Source organism: Physeter macrocephalus, chromosome 4 (assembly GCF_002837175.3).
Source record: "Physeter macrocephalus isolate SW-GA chromosome 4, ASM283717v5, whole genome shotgun sequence".
NCBI lineage: Eukaryota > Metazoa > Chordata > Mammalia > Artiodactyla > Physeteridae > Physeter > Physeter macrocephalus.
Genome location: NC_041217.1, coordinates 78,051,028 through 78,072,343, shown reverse-complemented (window position 1 = coordinate 78,072,343; position 21,316 = coordinate 78,051,028). Strand labels below are relative to the sequence as shown.

Sequence of the window (21,316 nt, the reverse complement as noted above, 5' to 3'; positions counted from 1 at the left end):
GTGTGTGTGTGTGTGTGTGTTGGGGCGAGGGGTTGTATAAAATTGTGGACCATGTGCATACATTACCTATTAACAAACAAAATCAAAAACTGCAAAGTAAAAGCAAACCAGTATGTGCTCCCACTCTCATAGAATATTTGGTATTCTATGGACTGCTAGTAAAATGAACACAGATGCTTATCCTCCCATCAGAATAGAATCAGCAGTCGTGAACAGACCTATCAAGTAAAAGACAGGTCAACCTCAGCCAGAGGCAGAAGAACTATTACAGTTAGCTCTTGACGTGGGGGACTGGAGGCAACCCAGGCCAAGATCCAAAGCTCAGGAGTATAGAAAGAAAAGCAAAAGTGGTAACTTTAGCAATGAGGCTGTGGGACTTGAGAGTCCTCTGGAATGTTCACCAATGGCCAGAGAAGTCAAGCCAGGAGAAATAAATACCACTCCACATATCTAACCAAACACAACAGTATAATAACTCAACGAATTCTAAGTATGACAAACTCAAAGAGATCTACACCTACACACGTCATAAAAGACAAAGAGAGAATTCTGAAAGCACCAAGAGAGAAGCGACTCATCATGTACAGGGATCCTCAATAAGGTTAGCAGCTAATTTCTCATTTTAAAAAATGGAGGTCAAATCACATGGGATGGGATGACACATTCAAAGTGCCAGAAGAAAAAGACTGTTAATAATAATAGGAAAACTACTATTTCAGCCATCCTTAACAAATGGTTAGAAGAGAGAAATTTCGTCGTTGTGAAACGATCCATTCTAGGACTGATATCTCTAATTAATAAAAAGTTAACGGTAAAAAAAAAAAAAAAGTTAATGGTATAGCAGAGATTTTAGTGTAGATGAATATCCATGTGCTTGCCTACATTTCCCAGTCTCCCTTGAAGTCAGGTTGAGACCATTTTACTACTTCTGGCCGGTATACTGTGAGCAGTAGTGATGGGTGTCACTTCCAGACTGAGGTATTGAAAGCTGCTGCATGACCCTATAAGTCTGTCCCTCTTCCCCTGCTGTGGAGGTCTTGGAGGCCCCGTGCTGCAAGCCACATTTCTAAAATATAAAGAGAGGTAGCCCAACACACTCAGACTTGATTTGAGTGACAAAAAAAAAAAAAAATTGTTGTGTTAAGCCACTGAGATTTGAGGTTTAATTTGCTACTACCAGAATCACAGCTTGTTCCATACAGTACAAGTATTCAAAGGACCAAGCTAACGACAAGTCAAAATTAACTTCCACTTCTCTTTCAAGTACTGAGCACAGAACTCAGTACTTTTACAGGACAAATCTTCAAATATTCAAAGGCTGTTTCTCCCTAATTTTTTCTTCCCCGTTAACCTCGTTGCTCAATAACTAGCCTACTAGTGGGGTACTCTTCCATTTTAATTTAGCCAAACTCTGAACTCAAGAAGGGTAAATTATCAAAATTCACTGACACAAAGGTCTAAGACAGTATAAATATTTCTCTAACATTCTATTCTCTTTGACAATGAGAATCGATTTCCCACCATTGTGGATGGCCTCTTACTTTTTATTTTTTTCACAAGTTGCTCAGAGCAGGTACCATTATAACTACATCTCTTCTAAAAAACAATACTCTAAGCTCTTTCCAAGAGATTGTTTGGAGGCAGGGGAATGCCCCTGGCAAAATGATGGCTCCATCATCCACCATCTAGGGTTGTATCTCATTAGGTCTTACTGCAATTCTTAGTTACAGTCTTGGGCCATCAGTGTTCTCCCCTGTCCTTATGAAAATAGGCAAATGTTTTCATGTCATTCATTTCCCCACTTTATGGAGGCAAAACTTGGCAAGTTTAAAAAAATACATGAGCTGGTAAATATGAATTACTTTTTAAAGAGGCCACTAGTTGTCTTCCCTTGAAGCACCAAAAAATCTTGCTAACCAGATTAACTTTGTTGCAACCTTATGTCATTTTCACATTCTGTGTTTCATGGATTCCAGCAACAACCAGACAGAATTGGAGTCAGAACATCAGAGCTAGGCAAGAGATGAATGAAATGGTTTGAATTACCAGGATTCAGAATAATGCTTGATTTTTAAAAACCCACTCAACACTAAAAATGCATTTATAACTTAGAGAATGCCCTGGATGGAAGACAGGTAAGGCTGATTTCATACCCCGAGTGCCTGGTGGGCAGGAGCACTTGAAATGGTTCACAAGGTCGATACAGGTGCCTCCATTCTGGCATGGCTGGTTCTGGCACTCATCCACTTCATACTCGCAATTGACACCCTGATATCCTGGGACACACTGCCAAGAGCAAGCAAAACGAACAAGAAATATTGGCCCATTGTAGGACACAGACCATGAGAGCAAATGAGATCTGGTAAGTTACTGTGACCCTCTTCCCCCAACCCCTACCCAGCCCTTGTACGCTTCTCTGGCATCATCACACTCTCTACTAACCATCTCGTGCAGAGTTAGCTCACAACTTACTGGCATTTATCACTTCCAGCCGAAAGTGATAAAAAGCCACTTGAAGGGGAAGGCAAGGACTGAATATTCTGAGCGATATTTCAGATGATGCCTGAGCAAAACTTTTGTCCCTCCTGTGTGCAGGCTTCCCCTAAAATATGCATTCCTTTGTATGTGATGAGGACCCTGTGACTCACTCAAATGGTATGTGTGGATGGTAGTAAAGATATCACATGTATTGATCTCCAGGTTCAGGAAACTACATGTTTAAGTGTGAGAAATTGACTGGTATGGGGTGAGGGCCCAGAGAGGTGGGCTAGCTAGCTGGGCTAGAGGTAGGGGCTCCAGGGCTTTTAGGGCTGATCAAGAAAGAAGATACTGACCACGAAGTGGCTCTATTTGGGAAATGCTTTGAGTCCCTCACAGCATAAGATCATCCAGAGGGAGAAAGAGGGTAAGGAGAGGAGGGCAGATGAACTTGGAGGGAAAGAGATTACAGAGATGGGGCTGACGTGTTTGGTGATATCACTCAGCAGCCAGGCCAGGGTCTCTGGATCAGAGAGCTCTGAAGGGCAGCTGTGGCTTGGTATCTTCATGTCCTGGGGCTTATCTTACCTATGGCTAGCAGTGTCTGGTGCAGGTTTGCAGAATATACAAATCAGGCAGGCTCTAAGTGGCTAAATTCTACTTATTAAGGCTATGTTTAAAACAATCGGATGTGTAAAAATTTGAGTTTGGTTCCAGTGGTTTTTGAGCTAACAGGTCTCAGCCTGCTGTGAAGAAATAAACAACTCAGGGACCAATATACAGATGCCATCTTTGGCTCATTTACGATAAGTAGACAAGCAAAGCTTTTCTCAGTGTTGCTTGGTGGTCTAAACTGGGATCAAATCCATGTCTCTGGTCTTTTGTTAAAATCTTGATCTAACCATTATCAGCCCAGACATTAAGAAGACACGACATGTCCCTTAAAAGACACACACATCCTCAAGTATACACATGTAACAGTATGACACTACACAGAACAGGCTAAGCAACATTTTTCTGAGAGAATTATTAGTTGGTTGATCAATGACTGTATACAAAGATGACATGGGTCAAAGGGACACGCCTCAAAGTGGCTTCTCCTATCTCAACTGCTATTCAGGGAAGTACCAGGGGCCGCTGGGCTGGGTGGGACTGTGAAATGCACAGCACGCGAATGTTGGCTTTGAATCCTGGAAGCAACCCTGTGGAAGTAAGATGGTTCCAGACCTCTGTAAAAATATCTTACCAGAGCTATTTTAACTTATTGCACAGGGGGACTGAAAAAAAAACAGTGATTAGTAAACATTGTAATTGTAACTGGAAAAAAAAGTTATAAATTGTGAAATAAGACATAAGCAGCTAAACTCAATATGCTAATGTTCGTAGGAGTTGTGCCATCTTCTGGGGGGTCTCTGACCTCTCCCTGCTCATCTTACTCACCTCACATCTGTATCCACCAATGAAGTCCCTGCAGGTGGCTCCGTGCTGGCAGGGGTTGGATGAGCACTCATCAAGCTGATCCTCACAGTAGCTCCCGGTGTAGCCCAGGGGGCACTGGCAGTGATGTGAGTTGCCAGCACTGATACAGATGCCTGAGTGCTGGCACAAGCGGTCAACGGTCACCCCTGGGAAACCCGGTGGAGGAAGAAACATCATGGAAGAGCATACAACACGTCAGGTTCAGACCAACTAATCTAAGCTGGGTGACACATCAAATTTTATTCTTGTCTAGTTCACAATCCTCGGTACCAGTTTTATATTAAAAATAAACAAGCCCTGAAAGTGGAATATGCCTTCATTTCACTTCAAATACCTTTCTTTTTGGAATCTCTAGAGCTGTTCCTCTGCCCTTTCACCTTCTGTTTCAGACCCTTTCTCCAGAGTCTTGTCCATCCACTCCTGTCTTCCCTTCCCTCTCCTCCCACGATAACAATATTTGCCCTAAAATGCTGCTGGTCAGTCAATACTTTGTGGACTGACCCTTGAGTCTGAGGGGGCACAGCTCACCTCTGTGGGAGGCTGCAACCTCACAGGAGACATTGGGCACGTCACAGTAAGCACCAGCCCATCCAGATGGACACAGGCACCGGGACTGTGCTTTTTCCTGAATGCAAGTACCTTTGTTTTTACATGGAGACCGACTACAGAGGTTCACCAGGGTCTGAAACAGGGGCATACACATACATCAACATTCAGACACCAGAAACGAAAAAAAAGTTACACTGCATTTTAAGAAATCAAAGGAAAGCATACTAATTAATAATTTTAAAAAAGAGCCCTCACCCAAGCCTTAAACTTAGATCCACTGTTCCCAGATAATCTAATCATTTTATACAGTCTAATTCCTTTTAGCTCTGCTATTTAAAAATTCTTACCACATAAGTTTAAGAATCTGAGGAAGCCCAATAGGTTAAGTTATCCCCTACGTCACACTTATGTCTAGAAACATGGCCACCCTATGGGGCTAGAAAGAAAGAGAGAGTTAAAGCTGTCAGACAGCTCCTATGTGCTACTCCTGAGTGAGAAATCCACGTGGGGCTTGATCAAATCTGTCTGTGGTGAATATGAGTGAAAGGACTTAAAGTCTGTTAATAAACCTAAAAACTGTCAGAGAGCTTATCTGATGGGAGAAACTCAGGCTTATGAAAAGCATGAGACAAAGACTGTAAGTGAACTAGCACCTTCTCCGAAACTCACATGTGGTGGCCTGGCCCCCGGGGAGAGGAAGGCCATATTCAACAATACAGACCTTTTGTGAAAGAAAGGGGGAAGGGCAGAGCGCTCCACTAGCACCTGTAGTCTACACTGTGAGAAAAAGCAGGAGCCCTGTGAAGAATATCCTCCTGATTCACAGAATCAGCAACAAGCTGTTTAATAGGCAGAGGTGCTCATAGCACCTTTGCTTACAGCAAAGCCTTATTGAAGTGTACTCTGTAAGTCTAGTTGAACTTGGCCATTTATTCCTAAATTCTTTGGACTGCTGTTATTCTATCATGTACCACTGTTTGAGAGGTAAAGCTACATAAAATTAAACACAGTGCTGTTTGGTATGCAACCTTGGAAAAGGTACTTTGCCCCTCTGGGGCTCAGTTTCTTCTTCCATGAAATGAAAGGCTAGACCAGTCAGCTCTGAGGGGTCCTTCCCTTACAAGAGTCTATGAAAACGTATATTATTATAAATAGTTGAATTTAAAAGACACGTGAATAGCTTGGTTTTGAGACTGTTACAATATTGCAAGACATGATAATTCTCATTATCCCCTTAGATGTTGTACCTGAATTTTAAAAATCGTATTTTGATTGTTCTTTATTTCCCTTTTTGTATTTCCTAAATGATATCTATGTGCTTATTTCCCACATGCATTTTCTGCAGTTCTTGGTTAGCCTGTTATAACAATTTTATATTTGTTAATCCATATAATCTTGCCAGTGTCAGCATTTTGGAATCTACCAGCTATTGAGAAGCTCTCCAGATTTATCTCAGGGACATCCCTAAGATGTCCTGAACTTTCTCTTTTGGGTGGGGCTTGTTCTGCCTAGAAAAGGAATAGGTGTAATATTCAACTATTCTGAGGGAGCTGAATGAATGGGATGGAGTCTAATTACCTGACAGTTTTTCCCAGTGTAGCCCAATGGGCAGATGCAGCGGTAGGTACCCAGGCCATCAACACATACTCCTTCATTCAGGCATGGATGAGAGTTGCATTCATTGATCTCATGGAGGCAGAAGGGGCCAGTGAAGCCCACAGGGCACAAGCAAGAGAAGGAGTTAATCCCATCAATACATGTGCCACTGTTGAAACAGGAGCTAAGAAGCAAACAGGGAGAACAACATTAGCTATGTAATCTGGTTCCTCTGACCTGCTATTTAAAAACTAAGGTTCCTGGAATCTAAGATATTACAGAGGCAAATACTCCTGAGCACCCAAAACTCCTATATCCAGTAAACTTTACCTTTTCCCAAACTAGAATGGGCACCAGTCAGCCTGAGTCTCAGCTTCCTTTGCACAGCCAAAAAGATTAGAGTAGTATTTAAAAGTCTGAGCTTATTAGAGGCTCCTAAAGAAACTGAAGGTTTCCAAGTTTTACCCCATGCTTCTGTAGCTTTCCATGTATCAGTTTCATTTTATCCCTAAGTCAATTTAATTTATAAGGGAAGTGTTAAAAAAATAGCTCTTGACTGTAGATTTCTTTATGGAAGAGAAACAGAACAAATTTGTTGATAATAAAAAAAGAAACAAACCTCCCAGAAATTACTTAAAGAGGGATGACAAATCTGCAAAGAAATAGGAATTTTTAAATTGTCAACTAAAATGAACAAGAGACCAAAAGGATATGGAATAGAATTATAGCTCTTTCTGTTCCCTATGCAAGCAACAAAGATGATCCATCTCACTAAGTTTTTCAACCTCTAACCTTTGAGCTTGTAACTAGATGTCTACAAGGAATCAGGAACTAGGAAATAAGAGGTGATTATGGGGTGGGATCCAAGTGGATGCCTTATGCCTGTCCCTTGATCCCAGTACTGTGCTCTGTAGTTTCCTCCTGTTTCTCCCTTTGCCCCTAAGACACTGGTGCCTGAGGACACAGGCTGCTCACCTCTCAGTGCACTCGTCAATGTTGTTCTCACAGTGGACTCCATCAAATCCCGCCTGGCACTTGCAGGTGTAACTGTTGACATAGTCAGAGCAGGTCCCTCCATTCTTACAGGGTTCACTCAGACACTCATCCATGTCTGTCTGACACCTGTCCCCAGTGAAGCCCGGAAGGCATAGGCAGGAGAAAGTATTCACTCCGTCTACACAGGAACCTCCATTCTGGCAAGGATCTAAGCCATTGCACACAAGAATTAGAACTCTGAACAGCAGCATCAAGTTAATCTTAGACTCATAAAGGTGAGTACCCTGCACTGAGTCACACAAAGAACAGAAACAATTCTGACATTTCTTTGCATCTATTTTGCCCTGACTCCTCCATTTATGAAAATGAATGCAGTAACACTTCCCTGAGATTCTTAATAATAAGAATCTGTTTAATACCTGGAATGAACTTTACATATACCACTAACAGTTTTGCAAACTTAATAGTCATAAAACTTGTATTTGTCCCACAAACTTGCATTTGTAAATCAAATATATGCCCCAATACACAGAATCTCAGAAATATCAATAAAGATTTTCAAAAGGTGTATGTGGTGGTGGAGTGGGTTGGGTAGGATGGAATAGATATTAATCAGCTCCCTGCGCTAATCTATCTTTGCTTTCTTTTCCCTTACTCTCTTCCTTTCTTCCCCCATTTCATTTTTCAAATGCACATAGAACATTTACCAAAACAGACCATACACTGGGCCATACGACATGCTTTAATAAATTTAAAGTAATTCAAATCATGTGAAGTATGTTCACTGATCACAATGGAATTAAACTAGAAATCAGTAACAAAACCTACCTGGAAGGAATCAGCAACAAAAGATATTTGGAAACTAAAGAACACACTTCTAAATAACTTATAAGTCACAGAACAAATCCATATGGAAACCTGAAAGTATTTTGAGCTGAACGAAAAGAACATGACACATCAAAATTTGTGAAATACAGGGCTTCCCTGGTGGCGCAGTGGTTGCGCGTCCGCCTGCCGATGCAGGGGAACCGGGTTCGCGCCCGGGTCTGGGAGGATCCCACATGCCGCGGAGCGGCTGGGCCCGTGAGCCATGGCCGCTGAGCCTACGCGTCCGGAGCCGCCTGTGCTCCGCAACGGGAGAGGCCACAACAGTGAGCGGTCCGCATACCACAAAAAAAAAAAAAAAAAAAAAAAATTGTGAAATACAGCTAAAGCAGTGTTTTGAGGGAATAAGTATAGCATTAAATGTTTATTTTAGAAGTAGTAGAATGAAATAAAATCTAAACTTCCATCTTAAGAAACTAGAAAAAGAAGGGCAAACTAAAACCAAAGTAGGCAATGAAAAGACTAAAGAGCAGAAATCAACGAAATAGGAAACAGTAAAACAACTGAGAAAAATCATGAAACTAAAACTGGGTTCATTAAAAAGATTATAAATAAGTACATACTTACATACATAAGTACACATACACATAATACATAAACAGATAGACAGATTACTAAAACCAATAATGCTCTACCAAGAGCAACCAGATGAAAAAAGAGAGAAGACATAAACAACCAATATCTGAAATAAGAAAAGGGAAATAACCCCATTTAAAAATAAACATTAAAAGTACAATAAAGAAATATCATGAAAGACTCAATGCCAACAATTCTGACAACTTAGATAAAGTAAAACTCATTCCTTGAAAGATGCAAATCACCAAAGCTCAATGAAAAAGAAATAGATACCCTGAACACCTATTAAAAGAATTAAATTTATAATTAAAAACCTTCCCAGAAAGAAAATTCCAGGCCTAGATGTTTAGAAGAAATGATACTAATTCTACTCAAAGTCTTCCAGAAAATAGAAAGGGAACACTTCCTGATTTGTTCTATGAGGACAGCATCACCCTCTTATCAAAACTATACAAATATAGTATAAGAAAATTAGAGAACAATATGCCCCATGAACACAGATACAAAAATCCTTAGCAAAATTTGGGTAAATAATATCCAACAATATATGAGAGAAATAACACATCATGACCAAGTAGAATTTATCCCAGAAATTTAACATTCGTTCAACATTTGAAAATCAATTAACATAATTCACTTACATTAAAAGACCTTAAAAAACAGTATTACCACCTCAAGAGATATTGAAAAATCATTTGAAAGAAAAGTAACCTTCATTCATTATTAAAAGGAAGAAAATTCTCAGCAAACTGAAGGTAAATTGCAAAACTCTCACCAAATTGAGGTAAATTGAGGTAAATTCCTCAATTTGATGCTTTTCCCTTAGAATCAAGAACAAGGCAAGACTGGCTTCTCTCACCACTTCTATTCTGCATTTACTGAAGTCAGTGCAATAATGCAAGAAAAATAAATAAAATGCATACAGATTTAGAAATAAAAGAATACAGAAAAGAAATAAAAGGTGGGCTTCCCTGGTGGCGCAGTGGTTGAGAATCTGCCTGCCGATGCAGGGGACACGGGTTCGTGCCCCGGTCCGGGAAGATCCCACATGCCGCGGAGCGGCTGGGCCCGTGAGCCATGGCCGCTGAGCCTGAGGCCCGCGTACCACAAAAAAAAAAAAAAAAAAAAAAAAAAAAAAAAAAAAAAGAAATAAAAGGCATAACAGTTGTATTTATTTAGAAATAACATAGTTTATTATCTTTATAAAAAAATCCTAGGAATCTAAACTAAACTAGAAGCTATACTAAGCTAGAATTAATGATAAGTGAGTTTAGCAAGATTACAAAACAGAATTACTCATTAAAACCTTTAAAACTCATATTCCCTCTCTTCAAAAAAGAGTTTTCATTATATGATTCTATTTATATAAAACTAAAAAATTCACACAAATCTATAGTGACAGAGACAGATCCCTGGTTGCCTGGGACAGGAAAGTGGAAAGGAGAGTTGAGTTACAAAAGAGATGAGAATACTTTCATGGGGGTGGACATGTTCAATATCTTGAGTATTGGTTTCAGTTGTCATACGTCAAAACTTACTGACTGGTACATTTAAATACTGGCAGTGTATTGTATGTTAATTATACTTCAAGAGGTGTGCTTTTTTAAAAAAGCTTTCATAGCATTGTTCCCACTTTGTCAATGTACAAAAATCAGTAAGGCCATACTTAGAAGTGACTACCCTGCCTTAACTCCTAAAGCCACTAGCTTCAAAATGAAGATTTTTAAAGTACAAAGATTAAAGACACGTGGTAAACTATTGGATGGCCAGTCTCAGCACTGAGAGGCAAGTGCCTCCACTGAGTTCTTCTCTGCTCCCTATGTTCTCCTCTCCCTTGGGGGCTTAGGAGCAGGCTGGCATACTCACTGGCAAGGCAGTCATCGATGTCCTCTTCACAGTCCATACCACTGAAGCCTGGAGGACACTCGCACATGTAGCTGCCCTGGGTGTTATGGCAGAGACCGTGGTTCATGCAGGGCTTGGAGACACACTCATCAATGTCAACTGTACATCGTTGACCTGGAAACATAGGGGCAATGAATGGTCCAGTCTTTGGAAATTGATTCCCACAGAAATTTATGTGGGGCCTAAGCTTCAGCTGGGGTAGGTGGGACTACTCCAAGGATATTCCGGTTGGTCTCCTGCTTTTGAAAGTCCCTTAAGGCTTCTGTGCCCCTAGCAGTTGATGCTACAATCCCCTGTAGAACATCATGGTTTCAGACTCTGGTTGGAGTCCTCTAGCCCCAGAGACACGCAAAATGGAAAGGCTTTCTAAAACATTCCAGTTAGCAGCTTCTATACAAGGCTTCTGTTCTTAACAAAAAAGGGCAAGCCTCAAAAGACCAGGTCCTCCGTGTCATCAGATAACCTGAGCACTTTGTTTAAGGCTCTTGGTTTCCCCATTCCCATGTTGTTACCTTGCCAGCCAGGAGAACACAGGCAGGTGTAACTCTCAAAATTTGGTGCCTCTTTGCAAACACCAGCATTCTCACAAGGGTTTGGGGAACAGGGAGCTAATACAGTCTGACAGTTCTTGCCTGTAAATCAAATGACAAGAGTTTATTATAGAGAAAAATTCCAAGGAAACGGAAACTCCCCCCCACCCCACCAAATTCTATACTAAAGGATGATCTCTGAATTCAGGTCTAATGTAATGGATAAGAGCTTTGGAATCTGAGAGACCTATGGACTTTTGTGTCTTGGCTCTGATGTGATTACTAACAGTGTGATCTCAGGCAAGTTATCTTCTCTGAGCTTCCACATAAATAAGATGGGAATTAGGATGGTATATAACTCACAGAGGCTTTTTGTGGATTAAATGAAAAAAATGCTTACAAAGTCCTTATTAGCATAGGGCCCAGTACATAGAGTAAGTACTCAACAACTGTTGGGCTGCTGTCATTTTCATATTATTATCATGAGTGGTTACATGGATTTGGAATCCTGCATCAATCAGGGGTGATAGTTTCTGCATCTTCATAGCTAAGATTCAGCTACTCAGAAGCTTAGCCACACAGATCTACCTTCACATGAGCAGGGAAGAAGTAACACAGCCTCCTACTCCTCAAAACCTCTGCTGGCCTGTTCCAGAAGGCAATGGGGTTGATGAGAAGGCCATCAGAGGTGGAAAACAGTGAAGTAATACTGAATGCCTAGTAACATCTCTCCTTATATCAACATCAACAACATGTCATTGATAGCTGCCCATCAACATTTCCTATCTTAGTATATTGAATATAAGACTCCAGAAAAAAATTAAAAGAATGCTTTTATTAAAGGGGAGATAGGCTTTTTCCAAGATGGCAGAGGAGTAGGAGGACGTGGAGTTCACCTCTCCCCACAAATGCACTGGGAATACATCTACAAGTGGAACAATTCTCACAGAGCACCTGCTGAACACTAGCAGAGGACCTTGGACACCTAAAAGGACAAGAAAGATCCCCACGTAACCAAGTAGCATGAAAGAAAGAAGGGAAAAGGAAGAGGAGAGGAAGCAGGATGGGACCTGCACCCCTGGCAGGGAGATGAAGGTGAGGAGAGGTTGCCACATCTGGGAAAGCTTCCTCACCGGCAGGGAGATCAGCTGGGACAGAAGGGGAGACTTGGAGACTCAGAGGAGAGCCCAGCAACTGGTCTGTGGCAGGCAGGACACAGTGAGACCTATGCAGATGGTCCGTGCCACAGCCCTGTGCGCCCCAGCCTGAGACGGGTGCCTGCAGGTGCACACGGGGGCTGGGTGCCAGAACGTGGGGTTTGGAGAGCAGACCTGGGAAGGGGACTGCTCTTGGCTGTGAGGAGACAGAGTGAGGGGAGTGAGGAGCTCCACAACCAGGAATGCTTGTGGAGGAAGCCCAGACCGCCACAGAAGTGAAGTGCCATGTGCAAAGGGCGGGGTCGCCATTGTGCAGCCTCTCTCCTCGTGAGGCGGCCCCTGCCTCCACGGGCACGAGGAGGGCTCTGGCTGGAGGCAGTTTGCATACCCCTGCCATCGCTTCCTCTGCCCCCATCCCCCCCACCCCAGCCTGGGCAGCACACTGGCCCCCGTCGCCACCTGGGCTCCTTCCAGCCTGACGAGCTCCTGTGCTCCGGCCACCTCTGGAGCAGACTCCAGTGAGAGGAACACACACAGAGGTGGGGCTGAAACCACAGCTGAGCCCCAGGGGCCATGTGACTAAGGAAGAAGAGCTTAAACCACTCCTCACTGCTACACGAACCCAGAGTTACACCTCCTCTGATGGCTTCCTAAATTCAGCGCCTGCGAGACATCCAAAAGGACAACAAGTGCTCTTGCAGCTGGAATGGGTCTGGCTTTAGCAGCTGTAGGCTTTGTGGGCACATACACAAAGGTTGGGCCAGGTCAGAATCTGAGCTGCCGCCACAGCTCCCACAGCGGGTCCAGGTTCATTACTACTGCAGTCCTGGGACCTGACTTCAGTGTATCTGCGCCAGTGGCCTGGTGAAAACAATGCCTGAGAGTCACCCGGGCCAACTGCCAGCATACCCACAGTTAAAGTGGGACCAAGAGCAATGCCAACAACAGTGTACTTTGTGAGCCTGCACAATGGGCAAAAGGGGACACAAAAGAGCACATTCACAGGTGAACAGCTCCAAAGGAGGAATACTCAATGACTCCTCTCCCAGTGGGAGCACTCTAATCCCACCTACCTTGCACTGCAGATCAGAAACACAGTTAAGAAACAGATCTGGGGGCCTCTACTCCAACAACTAGGGATCAGGCCCTGCCCCTGACAGGACGGTGACAACCACAGAGCAAAAAGGAGGCCCTGCTCAATATCCAGGACCAGCTCTGGTCACCACAACACCAATCAAACTCCCTATCAAGGGGATAATGGTTCAAGCCTCTGGACCAACCTCACCCACCAGGGGGCAGAGCACAAGAAGCAAGAGGAACTACAATCCTGCAGACTGTGGAAAGGAGAACACAAACACAGTAAGTGTGACAAAATGAGAAGTAAAAGAAATATATTGCAGACGAAGGAGCAAGATAAAAACCTATAAGAACAACTAAATGAAGAGGACATAGGCAATCTACCTGAAAAAGAATTCAGAGTAATAATAGTAAAGATAATCCAAGATCTCGGAAAAAGAATGGAGGCACGGATCGAGAAGATATAGGCAATGTTTAACAAAGACCTAGAAGAACTATAAAACAAACAAACAGAGATGAACAATACAGTAACTGAAATTAAAAATACACTAGAAGGAATCAATGGCAGAATAACTGAGGCAGAAGAACAGATAAGTGACCTGGAAGACAAAATGGTAGATATCTCTGTGGTGAAACAGAATAAAGAAAAAAGAATGAAAAGAAATGCAGACAGTCTCAGAGACCTCTGGGATAACATCAAATGCACCAACATTTGAATTATAGGAGCCCCAGAAGAAAAAGAGAAAGGGCCTGAGAAAATATTTGAAGAGATTATAGTCAAAAACTTCCTTAACATGGGAAAGGAAATAGTCACCCAAGTCCAGGAAGTACAGAGAGTCCCATACAGGATAAACCCAAGGAGGAACATGCCCAGACACTCATTAATCAAACTAACAAAAATTAAATACAAAGAAAAAATATTAAAAGCAACAAGGGAAGGGCAAGAAATAACATACAAGGGAATCCCCCATAAGGTTATCAGCTGATTTTTCAGCAGAAACTCTGCAGGCCAGAAGGGAGTGGCATGATATATTTTAAGTGATGAAAGGGAAAAACCTACAACCAAGAATACTCTACCCAGCAAAGCTCTCATTCAGATTTGATGGAGAAATCAAAAGCTTTACAGAGAAGCAAAAGCTAAGAGAATTCAGCACCACCAAACCAGCTTTACAACAAATGCTAAAGGAACTTCTCTAGGCAGGAAACACAAGAGAAAAGAACAAAAGAGGAAAGGAAGAAAAAAGGATCTACAAAAACAATTAAGAAAATGCCAATAGGCACATACATATCAATACTTACCTTAAATATAAATGGACTAAATGTTTCAACCAAAAGACATAGACTGGCCGAATGGATACAAAAATAAGACCCATATATATGCTGCCTACAAGAGACCCACTTCAGACCTAGGTACACATACAGACTGAAAGTGAGGGGATGGAGAAAGATATTCCAAGCAAATGGAAATCAAAAGAAAGCTGGAGTAGCAATACTCATATCAGACAAAATAGACTTTAAAATAAAGACTGTTACAAGAGACAAGGAAGGACACTACATAATGATCAAGGGATCACTGCAAGAAAAAGATACAACAATTTCAAATATATATGCACCCAACACAGGAGAACCTCAATATATAAGGCAAATGCTAACAATCATAAAAGGGGAAATTGACAGTTAACACAATAATAGTGGGGGACTTTAACACCTCACTTACACCAATGGACAGATCATCCAGACAGAAAATTAATAAGAAAACACAAGCCTTAAATGACACATTAGACTTAGATGGACTTAATTGATACTTATAGCACATTCCATCCGAAAGCAGCAGAATACACTTTCTTCTCAAGTGCACATGGAACATTCTCCAGGATAGATCACATCTTGGGTCACAAATCAAGCCTTGGTAAATTTAAGAAAACTGAAATCACATCAAGCATCTTTTCTGACCACAACACTATGAGATTAGAAATCAATTACAGGAAAAAAACCTGTAAAAAACACAAACACATGGAGGCTAAACAATATGTTAAACAAAATTGATAAACCTTTAGCCAGACTCCTCAAGAAAAAGAGGGAGAGGACTCAAATCAATAAAATTGAAATGAAAAAGAAGTTACGATGAAGACCATAGAAATACAAAGGATCATAAGAGACTACTACAAGCAGCTGTATGCCAATAAAACAGACAACCTGGAAGAAATGGACAAATTCTTAGAAAGGTACAATCTCCCAAGACTGAACCAGGAAGAAATAGAGAATATGAACAGACCAATCACAAGTACTGAAATCGAAACTGGGATTAAAATTCTTCCAACAAACGAAAGTCCAGGACCAGATGGCTTCATGGGCAAATTCTATCAAACATTTAGAGAAGAGTTAACACCTGCTCTTCTGAAACTCTTCCAAAAAACTGCAGAGGGTGGAACACTCCCAAGCTCATTCTAGGAGGCCACCATCCCCCGATATCCCCCCGAAACCAGGCAAAGATATCACAAAAAAAGAAAATTACAGGCCAATATCACTGATGAACATAGTTGTAAAAATCCTCAACAAAATACTAGCAAACCAAATTCAACAACACATTAAAAGGCTCATACACCATGATCAAGTGGGATATATTCCAGGGATGCAAGGATTTTTCAGGATCCGCAAATCAATCAATGAGATAGACCTGTACTCAGAAAACTATAAGATACTGATGAAAGAAATCAAAGATGACACAGACAGACAGATGATACCATGTTCTTGAATTGGAAGAATCAATATTGTGAAAACGACTATACTACCCGAAGCAATCTACAGATTCAATGCAATCCTATCAAAGTACCAATGGCAGTTTTCACAGAATTAGAACAAAAAAGTTTACAATTTGTATGGAAACACAAAAGACCCAAAAAAGCCAAAGAAATCTTGAAAAAGAAAGACAGTATGGTGGTACTGGCACAAAAACAGAAATATAGATCAATGGAACAGGATAGAAAGCCCAGAGACAAACCCACGCACCTATGGTCACCTAATCTATGACAAAGGAGGCAAGAATATACAAAGGAGAAAAAGACAGTCTCTGCAATAAGAGGTACTGGGAAAACTGGACAGCTACATGTAAACGAGTGAAATCAGAACACTCTCTAACACCATACACAAAAATAAACTCTAAATGGGTTAAAGACCTAAGTGTAAGGCTGGATACTATAAAACTCTTAGAGGAAAACATGGGCAAAATGCTCTTTGACATAAATCAGAGCAAGATCTTTTTCAATCAACCTCCTAGAGTAATGGAAATAAAAACAAAAATAAACAAATGGGACCTAATGAAACTTAAAAGCTTTTGCACAACAAAAGAAACCATAAACAAGATAAAAAGACAACCCTCAGAATGGGAGAGAATATTTGCAAATGAAGCAACTGACAAGGGATTAATCTCCAAAATATACAAATAGCTCATGCAGCTCAATTAAAAGAAAACCAAAAAACAATCCAATCAAAAAATGGGCTGAAGATCTAAATAGACATTTCTCCAAAGAAGACATACAGATGGCTAAAAAGCACGTGAAAAGACACACAACATCACTAATTATTAGAGAAATGCAAGTCAAAACTACAATGAGACTCACCTCACACCAGTCAGAAGGTCATCATCAAAAACTTGACAAACAATAAATGCTAGAGGGGGTGTGGAGAAAATGGAACCCTCCTACACTGTTGGTGGGAATGTAAATTGATACAACCACTATGGAGAACAGTATGTAGGTTCCTTAAAAAACTAAAAATAGAACTACCATACGACCCGGCAATCCCACTCCTGGGCATATATCTGGAGAAAACCGTAATTCGAAAAGATACATGCATGCTAATGTTCACTGCAGCACTATTTACAATAGCCAGGACATGGAAGCAACCTAAATGTCCATCAACAGAGGAATGGATGAAGAAGACGTGGTACATACATACAATGGAATACTACTCAGCCATAAAAAGAACGAAATAATGCCATTTGCAGCAACATGGATGGACCTAGAGATTGTCATACTGAGTGAAGTAAGTCAAAGACAAATATCATATGATATCACTTATTTGTGGAATCTAAAAAAAGGGGCCAAATGAACTTATTTACAAAACAGAAATAGAGCCATAGAGGTAGAAAACAAACTTATGGTTACCAGGGTGTAAGTAGGGGGGATAAATTGGAAGATTGGGATTGACATATACACACTAATATATACAAAATACATAACTAATAAGGACCTACTGTATAGCACAGGGAACTCTACTCAATACTCTGTAATGGCCTATATGGGAAAAGAATCTAAAAAAGAGCGGATATACGTATATGTATAACTGATTTACTTTGCTGTACACCTGAAACTAACACAACATTGTAAATCAACTATACTCCAATAAACTTTTTTAAAGGGAGATAAAGTTGTTTTTAAAGTCAAGCTACAACACACACCTGTCAGAATGACTATCATCAAAAAGTCTACAAATAAAAAATGTTGGTGAAGATGTGGAGAAAAGGAAACCCTTGGACACTGTTGGTGGGAAGGTAAATTGGTACAGCCACTATTGAAAACCGTATGGAGGTTCCTCAAAAAAATAAAAACAGAACTGCCATATGATCCAGGAATTGCACTCCTGGGTATATATCTGAAGAAAATAAATACACTAATTCAAAAAGATACGTGCACCTCAATGTTCAAAGCAGCCTTATTTATAATAGCCAAGATATGGAAGCAACCTAGGTATCCATCAATAGATGAATGGATAAAGAAGATGTGATATGTGATACACACACACACTCACACACCCACGGGGGGGGGGGAATATTACTCAGCCATAAAAAAGAATTAAATTCTACCATTTGCAACAACATGGATGGACTTAGAGGATATTATGCTTAGTGAAATGAGTTAGACAGAGAAAGACAAATACTGTATGTTATCACTTATATGTGGAATCTAAAAAACAAGACAAACAAATGAATATAACAAAATTGAAACAGACTCACAGATATAGAGAACAAACTAGTGGTTACTAGTGGGGAGAGGGAAGGGGAGTAGGGCAAGATAGGGGTAGGGGATTAAGAGATACATACTACTACGTATAAAATAGATAAGCTACATAGATATAATGTACAGCACAAGGAATATAGTCATTATTTTGCAGTAACTTTAAATGGAGTATAATCTTTAAATATACTGAATCACTATAGTGTACACCTGAAACGAATATAATGTTGTAAATCAATTATACTTCAACAAAATAAAGTCAAATTACAACTAACTCAATTTAAATTTTTATCCTAAAATTTTGTATTCAGAAAGAAAAAAATATTACCACAAATTTTCATCAATATCCCTAACCAGTTTTTAATGTGTCTGGTCAGAATAATGGCTCACAAGGAAAGGCAACATTGCCTAGTTCCCTTCACGCTGGCCAAATTCAATGACACTTAGAACACTTAGTGACACTCAGCACTGAAATTTTAATCTGCATAGTTTTCCAGTCTAATGTAATTTCTCAAAATTCACAAGCAGTAAATTCTTTTAATAAGATCCTAATACACAGAAAAACCAACAGCCAGCATTTAGTCAAATATGCTTATAGTATCTGAATAGCAAGAAGACAAACATTTTCAAGATGACCTGTGCACCTCAGTCATATTCAGGTAAGTCTATAATGTGCCTGAGCACAGTGACACCTGCTTATATCTCCCTACAGCCATCAATTCTCAGTCTTTATGGTTGTAAGTGAGATCATCTGCTCAGTACCAGCAAATGTGATCAGCACTATCACTGTGAAATGGCATTATTTAGACTGTCTGTCTGGGGATAGCTAGGGATCTCTGATAACTATGATTTTATCAGTCAGGCTGGCTAAATGCACTTTCCCTGCATGAATGTTTCTTCTAAACAGGTGGCAAAGATAACAATGTAGTATCAAGTCTTTCTGGTAACAGAGGCATGCTTCTGGCCACTCTGCCACTCCAAACAGCCTAGAGTCACTAGCAACAGCTATAATCAACAGCCTAAGACTCCAGGGGAGTAAGAAGTCAGCCATGCTCCTGCCTGCATGCTATGCACTGCAGAAACATGCAAGGTCATTGTCCATGTTTCTGTTTTGTTCCCCACAGATGAAGAAAATGGCTGACGAAGAGGTAAACAAGCCACACAAATACAACCAATCACAAGATGGCAGTAATGAGGCAGGAGACTACAAAGAAACGTCCAAGCACACTCCTACAATACCACCTGAAACAAAGAACACCTGATATGCAATGAGGTCACACCCATGTCTTCTGTGTGTGTGATTGCCATCCAAGGGATAGTACCTCTCTGAATAAGACGCAGTGGCAATGAATGTGAGGAGAAGAATGACAAGAGGACAAGCTTTGGATTCAGAGAGACTTAGGGACAAATCCTAGATCTACCACTTATCTATGTGACCTTCAGCAAGTAACCTCTCTTTGCCTCAGCTTCCACATGTATAAAATGGTGATAGGAACTTCTAAATACTTTGTAGAATTATTGTGAGCACTAGATCAAATAATCCAAAGTATGTAAAGTGGCTGGCACATAGTAAATGACCAATAAGTGGTAGTTGCTGTGTTAGCAAAACTCAGACTAAGAGCACAGGCCACAGAGACTCTGGGTCCATTCAAATAATGACTAAACCATCAGCTATGTGTCAATTCCAGCCATATATAATTTAAAAAATTTTTCAAACCCTAAAAAATAAAGGCAGCAAATGAGTTTCCCCACCACTTGCATCTAGAGAGGCCACACTGTTTTCTCAGAGCTGAAGACCCAGTCAGTGAGGGCAGGAAGGGTGATGAGCGAGTGATTCCTCAGAGCAGCATCACTGCCCCACAGACCCCCATCTCTGAGACTCAGAGGTTTGGAATGACAAGGCAAGACCAAGCAACCCTTCTGGTCCTTGCACTTGCAGAACTCACCTGTGTATGGCAGCACACAGTGGCAGGTATAACCACTTATATCATCAAAGCAGGTTCCTTGGTTCAGACATGGATTCGAAGCACATTCATCAATATTCACCAGACAGTTATAGCCTGTAGACAGAAAAGGGGAAAAACCAAAGACAGTGAAACTTCGTTAGCCTCCTCATTATCTCATTTACTAAGCAATCCTCTCAGTGGTAAACGTTAAACACCTCAGAAACTGCATTAACTTCTTCAGGCCACTGGAACAGCTGTTCATTCATTTCAGTGTCAAGTCCCTGACATAGTCAGTCAGTAAAAGTGCTTAATCCATCAAAAAATGAATGGAAGAACAGTATATTCTAATAGCTCGAAAGTCTAATGTACCTCCAAACATAAGTAATTTCTCCATTATGGACCATGAAGTTCATTAGGGTAAAGACCTACTTACTACTATATCTAAATAGAAGCTCTTTCTATACAGAGTATCTGGTCAGGGCTTAAACACAGCCTGTAAGTTATCAAGGGATAAAATATTTGAATACTTAATCAAAGCCTCTGATTTATGCCCACTCTTTCAAATGCACAGTCTCTACCATCGATGTGGTAGGGCCTCCTGAAGTCACAAAGCTGTTTCCCCTGATCCAAGACACGAAATCTACTCCCACTATGAAAAAGAGAAAAGTAAGGAAGCATTCATGGGGACAGGACTGTACCAAATGCCACACGCCTTTGTACCTTCAGTAGGGCCTTAAAACTGAGGAACTACAGCACTGTACAAAAGAAAATGATGGTCTAGGAGTATAGAGGTCTGGGTTCAAACTGTACTCTGCTACTCAATAGCCGTACAACTTTGGACTTTAAATTTCAAGTTTTATTTTGTTGATCAGCAAGTCTCAATGAGACAAAGAAATAAAAGTGTTTTTAAATCTATAAGTTTCTTTGCAGATGTAATATAACTGAATGTCAGAAAATTACTGACTAAAATATGGTCTCAGAAAATTTTCAAGTAATCAAATAAAGTGACACTGAAACATACTGATGTATTACAGTAGCCTGGCACAATTTTTGAGTGGTGAAATCAGCGACTATATGGATAGCGAAGTACAAATGTGAATGATTTACCCACAGGTTTCTCTCTCTTG

General features: G+C 40.7%; 1 protein-coding gene across 1 annotated transcript in view; it reads right to left on the bottom strand.

The window, feature by feature from the left end:
- NOTCH2 (notch receptor 2) overlaps window positions 1–21,316 on the bottom strand; it is a 194,797-nt gene that overhangs the window by 19,700 nt on the left and 153,781 nt on the right. The window contains exons 16-22 of the mRNA XM_024119792.2: window positions 10,977–11,096; window positions 10,426–10,578; window positions 7,078–7,306; window positions 6,085–6,286; window positions 4,486–4,639; window positions 3,919–4,103; window positions 2,154–2,286 (exon numbers count right to left, since the gene is read on the bottom strand). Of these exons, the coding sequence (XP_023975560.1) occupies window positions 2,154–2,286; window positions 3,919–4,103; window positions 4,486–4,639; window positions 6,085–6,286; window positions 7,078–7,306; window positions 10,426–10,578; window positions 10,977–11,096 (1,176 nt within the window). The remainder of the gene's footprint in view (window positions 1–2,153; window positions 2,287–3,918; window positions 4,104–4,485; window positions 4,640–6,084; window positions 6,287–7,077; window positions 7,307–10,425; window positions 10,579–10,976; window positions 11,097–21,316) is intronic.